The 7,713-nt window shown below is 54.8% G+C and overlaps 1 protein-coding gene across 2 annotated transcripts; it reads left to right on the top strand.

Annotated features, from left to right (window-relative positions):
• Positions 1-117: 117 nt before the first annotated feature.
• On the top strand, positions 118-7,088 carry Borcs8 (BLOC-1 related complex subunit 8). 2 transcript variants are annotated; one of them, XM_059244378.1, is made up of 5 exons: positions 118-550; positions 2,538-2,650; positions 3,480-3,544; positions 5,858-5,968; positions 6,689-6,807. In XM_059244378.1, the coding sequence occupies exons 1-5, from the start codon at positions 514-516 to the stop codon at positions 6,720-6,722; spliced, it is 360 nt and encodes a 119-aa protein (XP_059100361.1). In that variant the 5' UTR covers positions 118-513; the 3' UTR covers positions 6,723-6,807. The 2 variants fall into 2 exon arrangements, with proteins under 2 accessions (XP_059100361.1, XP_059100362.1); XM_059244379.1 differs by lacking the exon at positions 118-550 and adding an exon at positions 2,403-2,438 and having other exon boundaries at positions 6,689-7,088.
• Positions 7,089-7,713: the final 625 nt, after the last annotated feature.

The raw sequence follows: 7,713 nt of genomic DNA, 5'->3' as shown, positions 1-7,713 counted from the left end.
GGGGTGAGGCAGCCTCAACCTGCTAAGGATTTCACTGCGCATGTGCTGCCTCTCTTGCGTCCCCTCCCCCCCGTCCCCCCCCCCCCCCCCCCCCCCCCCCCCCCCCCCCCCCCCGTCTTCCCCAATCGGAGCCACTTGCGGGTGGGAGAGCGGAGCGTTCTCCAGACCGGGGCGGAGACACGTGGGAGGGACTTAGAGGATTTAAAGGGACCGAGTTTCACTGGTGCCTCCCTGGTCCCAGAGGGTTATCAGCATGTGCAGGGATATGGTGGCAGCAGGGAGTCCTTGACTAGGTATCCTAGGCACCAGGAAATCTCCATCCTACCCACGCACGCGCGGGATTGCCTTCTTCCATCTCCGGTCTGAATAAAAGGGGGCGCGAAGAGGGGTCAGCGAACCCGACACCAGAACTGGAGGCTTGCGGCGGCTGTTTCAACCCGGAAAGTTTAGGCAGACGTCCCAGTCCCCCGACTTCCGGTTCCGGTTTTGGGCCCCTGTCTGGCGGCCTTCACTATGGAAGAACCAGAGATGCAGCTGAAGGGAAAGAAAGGTGTTGCGGGACACCGGGCGGATTGGAGGGGTCGGGGAGTCGCCCGACCGCAGCCTGGAAAAGGCAGTGCGGGGCTCAGCGGAAAAGGGAGGCCAGTGTCTCCCGGCGGGAGGTGATGTGACAGCCGTGTAGTAGTGACCCGGAGCAGGGGAAGGCTCTCTTTCTGTTTTTGGTTTCTGAGACAAGGTCTCAGGATGTAGCCCTGGCTGTTTTGGAAAACTCGCTATGTAGATCAGGCTGGCCTCTAACACCTCTGCCTTTTTTTTTTTTCTTTGAGACAGGGTTTCTCTGTGTAGTTTTGGTGCCTGTCCTGGATCTCGCTCTGTAGACCAGGCTGGCCTTGAACTCAGAGAGATCCGCCTGGCTCTGCCTCCCGAGTGCTGGGATTAAAGGCGCGCACCCCATGCTCAATTTAATTTGTTTCTTATCCTGTGAACACGTAAACGAGCAGGCTTGGTGACGAAGTGCTCTAATCTTTCCTCTAGAGGCAAGAAGCAGGATTACTGATTGAAGGCCAGTTTAATTCTAGTGAGACTCAGTCTCAAGAGAAGAGCTGAGGCAGTAGCTCAGTCGTGAGCATTCTGCCCAGAATGTTGAAGGCTGTAGGTTTGATCCTCGACATTGCAAAGTAAATAAAAACTGGATAAGTAGGTTATTCTCTTTGGCTGGTGGAAGCCCTGGATGATAAGAAAGGCGGGGCCTACGTCATTTTTGCCTTGGGTGTTGGCGCCATCTGCAGCCCGGAGCTGGGACTGTTGTCAGAGCTGGTCTGGTACCTGCAGCGGGAGTGGGGACAAGTGCAGTTGGAAGCAACAAGATTCTTGATGGATCGGGCAAGAAGGTTGGAGACTTGGCTGACTGGAAAGCCCTTGCTCGAAGTCTACCATAGGATGATGGTTTATGTGCAGTTGACTTGTGGGAGACACATGAGTTCTGGGGAAAAGGAAGCAGGCGGGCTTTACAGGCACATTGCTGGGTTCTTTAGAGGGCAGCCTCAGTAGGCATGCTGCTATGGCAGGGCTGGTGATGGTGTATACCTAAGAGTTGTTCCAGAACAGCAAGGGATGTGGGCTTTCACACCATTCCCATTTTGGTCAAAGTAGAGGCCACACAAGGATGTGGACTTGAGGCACCTTTGGGTTCTCTGGTCATTCTCTGGTCAGCTAGTGCATGCTTCTCTTCCCAGCACTTGGGAGGCAGAGGCAGGAGGATTGCTCTGAGTTTGAGGACAGCCTGGTTTACACAGTGAGTTGCAGGGAATCCAGAGCTACTGGATTCTCATATGATGTTCCATGCTGGTCTCTACTATGATATTATAAAAGAGGCCAAGGGGTCTCAGTGGCAATAGTACTGTTCACCAGTGTCCCCTGAAAGTGGGTTTGCAGTGGGAAAAGCCTGTGAGTTCAGTGTGGATGGCAGGTGCAGGAGCACCCTGGCAGCCCCGCCCCTCTGATTGGGTGAGTTCAGTGTGGATGGCAGGTGCAGGAGCACCCTGGCAGCTCCTCCCCGCTGATTGGGCTCGAAGATTGAACAACCAGGAGTCTAATGTGGGCTTGGGCTCAGCTGGCAGAGTGCTTGCCTGGCATGCATGAAACTCTGGGTTACATGCCCAGCACCACATAAACTAAGTGTGGCGTCACACATCTGCATTCTCAGCACTCAGGAGGTGGAGGCAGGAGGATTGGGAGTTCAAAGTCATCCTTGGATACAGAAAGCTAACGTCTGCTCTGGGCTACATGAGACCCTAGCTTTAAAAAAAAAAAAAAAAAAAAAAGCTAGAGAGATGTCTCAGTAGTGGTCTTACAAATGTCTGGGGTTTGGTTCCCAGCATTCACAGTGTGCAGCTCACAACCACCAGCTCTTCTGGCCTCCATGGCACTGCACCTATGTGTGTATACACTCACATAGATACACACATACACATAATTCAAAATAGAATAAAGACAGGGGTCTAACACTTGTCTCCTGTTCCCATCGTGTCTCTCAGTCACAGACAAGTTCACTGAGAGTGTCTATGTCCTGGCCAACGAGCCGTCAGTGGCCCTGTACCGGCTACAGGAACATGTGCGCCGCTCACTGCCGGAGCTGGCCCAGCACAAGGTGAGTTCTGCCAGCCCTGCTGAGGATCTCCTCCAAGTCCACTCACAGCTCCTGATCAGGAGTGGGGTGCTACATGTAGAGGGGCTGAAGTTAAAGCAGAGACTCTGGTGAGGTGGCCTGTGGCAGCTGAATCAGGTTGCACAGTGGGGACAGCCCTTGGGTGGCTTTTGAAGGAGACAGCATGGTCTGTGTTGTGACGAGCAAGGTGAGCGAAGAGCCCACGGAAGGGTGTGCCAGGCAGAAGAAATAGCCAGTGCCAAGGGCTTGAGGCCTGCCAGCCACATAGCTTTAAGGGGAAGAGGACTGCAGGAGAAGTCTGTGGTCTAAGCAAGGAGTAGGGAAGCCCCAACCAAGACAGCTAAGGAATGGAGGACTCAGGTGGGGGTGGAGGACTCAGGTGGGGGGGTGGAGGACTCAAGTGAGGTGGAGGACTCAGGTGGGGGGGTGGAGGACTCAGGTGGGGGTGGAGGACTCAGGTGGGGGTGGAGGACTCAGGTGGGGGTGGAGGACTCAGGTGGGGGTAGAGGACTCAGGTGGGGGGTGGAGGACTCAGGTGGGGGTGGAGGACTCAGGTGGGGGGTGGAGGACTCAAGTGAGGTGGAGGACTCAGGTGGGGGGGTGGAGGACTCAAGTGGGGGTGGAGGACTCAGATGGGGGGTGGAGGACTCAGGTGGGGGTGGAGGACTCAGATGGGGGGGTGGAGGACTCAGGTGGGGGTGGAGGACTCAGGTGGGGAGGTGGAGGACTCAGGTGGGGCTCGGGGATGGGGAACTCGGAGGGGATCTGTCATAGAACACTTGTTCCCTCCTAACACTCCCCAATCCTGCAGGCTGACATGCAGAGGTGGGAGGAGCAGAGCCAAGGTGCCATATACACCGTGGAGTATGCCTGCAGGTGAGACACCCTACTGTATCGTCACAGGGCAGAGTGGCATAGATTCCCAATCTCTATCCCTACATTGTGGCAGCCAGGACACCTCTGTTGGGTCCCTCGCAGTTGTTCTTGGGGAGTTTGGGGAATTGACTATCTGCCTCTGACGGGGCTGAGGGCTCACTGGATAAAGTGCTTGCTGCACAAGTTCCATCCGAAGTACCCTTGTGGACAGTTGATGTGCACCAGCAAGTCCTGAGGAGCTGGAGGCAGGAGCATGCCCAGAGCTCCCTTAGGCAGCCGGTCCCGCCATCGAGTTCTAGTTTAATGAGAGACTCTTGTCTCAAATTAGGGGCTAAGACTCCGTTGCTGGAATTCTTGTGTGAAAAATAAGGTGGAGAGCAATTGATGAGCATGCCCAGTGTTGACCTCCACACACGTGCAAACACATATTCACACATAAGCCACACAGATAAGCTCCCTCCCAGCTGAGCGGTGGCACAGAGCCTGAGGCTGGACCACAGTTAAGGGGAGTCAGGGTTGCCCTCCACCCTGTGATGTGTCCTCTAGTGCAGAGAGAGCCTGGCCAGCAGGTACTGAACATGCCACCACTTCTACCTGCCATGTTGTTTTTGAGTTGGGTCTTGGTGTCTCTCCAGGCTGGCCTTGAATACCCAGGTTTAAGCAGTCCTTCTGCCTCTGCCTTCCCTGGAACTGAGGTCATTTTAGTGTGTGTGTGTGTGTGTGTGTGTGTGTGTGTGTGTGTGTGTTTGTGTGTGTAGGCACACATGTGCCATGGTGCACACAAGTAGAGGGCAGAGGACAGTTCACAAGAATCTGTTCTCCTTCCACTGTGTGGACCCCAGGCATAGAGCTATGCTGGAATTAAAGGAGTGTGCCGCCATGCCTGGCTTTTCTCTGCATTCTTGGGCCTCCTCAGTAGCAGGTCAGCCCTCCTTTTGAGTCATCAGCCCTGTGTCCTGTAGCCAGAAGGTTTTTCCATTCCACCCAGCCTGCATGGTCCCCCAGCCACTTACAAAATAATCATTCAGAGGCTTAATATTAATTACCAATTGCATGGCCTGTGGCAGGCTTCTTGCTGGCTAGCTCTTACAACTTAACCCATTTCTATTCATCTATAAGTAAGCCAGCCGGTACTTTCACATCTTGTTTCTCCTGGCAGTGCTGGCGTCTCTCCAGACTCCGCCTTTTTCTTTCCCGTCTCTCTCCTTGGATTTCCCACCTGCCTCCAAGCTGTCTTGCCATAGGCCAGCGCAGCTTCTTTATTAACCAATCATAGCAACACATATTCACAGCATACAGAAAGACATCCCACAGCAGTGTCCAGCCACACTCACCCACTCCAGCATCTCACAACTTCTGTAAAGTCAGGTTCAGATAGCCAGTTGCTTTTGATAAGCACGTCCTCGATGGCCTGGGCTTCTCATGGGCTCTTACTGAGGACCTGACACCCTCATTTGCACGGTTCTGTAGGGTTTTCTGGACATGAGAGTGAGTGATAAAGCCCTTCACACAGATGACGCCAGGACTCTTAGGAAGGACGTGGGGCCAGAGAGAGGGCTCGGTGGGTGAAGGTGCCTGCGCCAAGCCTGCCTCTTGCAGGTTGCCCTCTGACCCCATAGGGCACTGCTGCAGATGCATGCCCTCCACAAAGAAATGCTTTTTTAACAAAGATTCAAGCCAGGTGGTGGTGGTGGCGGTGGCAGTGGCGGCGCACGCCTTTAATCCCAGCACTCGGGAGGCAGAGGCAGGCGGATCTCTGTGAGTTTGAGGCCAGCCTGGGCTACAGAGTGAGATCCAGGAAAGGCGCAAAGCTACAAAGAGAAACCCTGTCTCGAAAAACCAAAAAAAAAAAAAAAAAAAAAAAAGATTCATATAATTTTGAGATTGGGTCTCACTCTACAGCCCAGGCTGCCTTCAAACTCAGGATCCTCCTGCCTCAGCCTTCCCCAGTCCTAGGAGGACAGGCATGTACAACCATGCCTGACCTATACACTTCAAATCCTAAAAGCAAAGTTACACAGCCAGCCAGCCACCTTTTAAACTGCATAAAGAGCAGTTCCATCCCTGGAAAGCCACACCCACAACAGTCACTGGGTTGAGAGGTATCCTTTCCCTGAGCAGGATAGCAGTGTCTCAGGCAGACAGACACACTGAGTGTTCGCTTTACAGACATTGAATCTCTTTTAGTTGTTAGTAGTTAACGGTGTTGAAGGCTGAGCTGACTTCCACAGCTCCTCACTAAGGCTGCTGGTGTGGCCAGGATAGGAACCTTCCTGGCAGCCTTGACGCTGACCTCCCTCCTTTCTGTTCCAGTGCTGTGAAGAGCCTAGTGGACAGCAGTGTGTATTTCCGTAGTGTGGAAGGCCTGCTCAAACAGGCCATCAGTATCCGGGACCACATGAACACCAGCGCTCAGAGCCACAGGTAGCCTCAGCCACCTGCCCCCACCCCAGCCCCTGTCACCACCCTAACCAGTGAGCTGTCCAGGTATTCTTTGTTATCTGTGGCACAAATATCCTGTAACCCAGCTGCATGTGAGGAATACAGTGGTGCCTGATTGACAGACTCACAGGGACAGTGACCGAGAAACACAGGTCAGAGGAAGTGTGTGATCAAGGAGCAGCATCCTGGCATCCCCAGAAATATGACCAGAGCAAGGCCCTGAGGCTGGCACTCTGGGCCCATAAAAAGAGCAAGAGGAGTAACTCAGTGGGAAGCTGAGGTTGGTGGGGAACTGGACTTTCCACCCTGTCCTGCTGTGGTTTCTCCAGCTGAGGCCCAGTAAGATGAAAAGCACCTGCTGACCTTGGACTTTTTGTGTGTTGGTTATAACTCAATAAACGCAGAGCTGACCTGCACCGGCCGCAGCCAGTCTTTACCTGGGGTCCCCCGACTCTGGCCTGTCGCTGGAGTGAGAGGAGCAGCAGCAGAAAGTGCTGGCGACCCCTCTCCACTCTTGCATCTGTGTGTGCCCCATCTGCCCAGGCCCTGGCCTGGCCTCTGACGTAGGTGCTGATCCCACCCTTACTCAGGAGCTCAGGTCTTGGGGGGGACCAGGGTGTGACTCCAGCCTCAAGTCAGCTCGGCTGAGCTGGCCCCTGGCCCGTGGCATCAGTCTCATGCACCCCAAATGTTTTGTTCCAGCCAGGAGAAACCATCCCCTCCTTCTGTGGCCTGACCCTGACCCCGGAAGACTCGGGGCCACCGCCTTCCCCACCCAGGTCAGTGTGGAGGCTGCCCCTCTGCTGAGCTAACCCATTTGTGTCCCTGCCGGGACCTGCTGTCTAACTGTTGGGTTTCCTGGCTGCTCTTCTGGGATGGGGGGCTGGCTTGGGGTTCCCACTCTGATCTCTGCTGATCAGGCCTCTTGTTGCCTCATCTTCCTCTCCCTCAGGCAGAGCCCTGCCTCCTCTGCCCCCGACCACTCAGCTGCTGTGGGACCCTGAGGCTGCACGCTCCCTTCTCTGGTCTTCAGCTTTTTCTTCATGTAAACATGGCTCATCCAGCTGAGGTCGCGTGGTCAGTGACGGCTGTACATTGTGACAGCTGTGTCTATGCGGGAGAGAATCACCCCACATCCTAACATCTTACAGTACTATAAACTGACCAGCCCGGAGACTGCTTCAGGCTGCACACAGCTGGGGCTTCCTCTGGCCTTTGCCTGTTGCTGTGTTGTGGTGGGGGTCTAGGGTCCCCTCACCACCTCAAGCAGAGGGGCTGATCCCTTTGGGCCCCATTGGTGCTGACCATCCTCTGCTGCAGAGGCCCAGGGGTGTGAGGAGACTGGCTTGCAGCCCAAAGCCCAGAGGCAGCAGAGTGCTCCTCCTAGACAGTAGTCAGAATGTCATCGAGCACGAATTGAGCAACTCCCTTGTACAGTAAGCATTTCTCAAGCTGCTTGGGTAGCAAGAACTTACTGGGCACCAGTCAGTGAGCATTCACTGAGTGCCTCAGCTTGCCAGGTTTCTGGGCACTCACTGGCTGTCACCAGCACCACAGGAGATGGGCTGTTCTTGACTTGAGAATCCCATGGGGCATCTGGGAGGGCCCGAAGCTAGAAGGGCTCCCAGGTGTGTGCACTGTGATCCTGTCAGCCCTGGTGCATCCTGCCCATACCCAGCCCGCACCTGGGCACCCCTTCATCATGTGTCTCCTGGTCTGTTTACCTC

The sequence above is a fragment of the Peromyscus eremicus genome, chromosome 17 (genome assembly GCF_949786415.1).
Source record: "Peromyscus eremicus chromosome 17, PerEre_H2_v1, whole genome shotgun sequence".
Lineage (NCBI taxonomy): Eukaryota > Metazoa > Chordata > Mammalia > Rodentia > Cricetidae > Peromyscus > Peromyscus eremicus.
The sequence above is the reverse complement of the archived record's forward strand: the minus strand, read 5'-3'. Positions and strand labels throughout refer to the sequence as shown.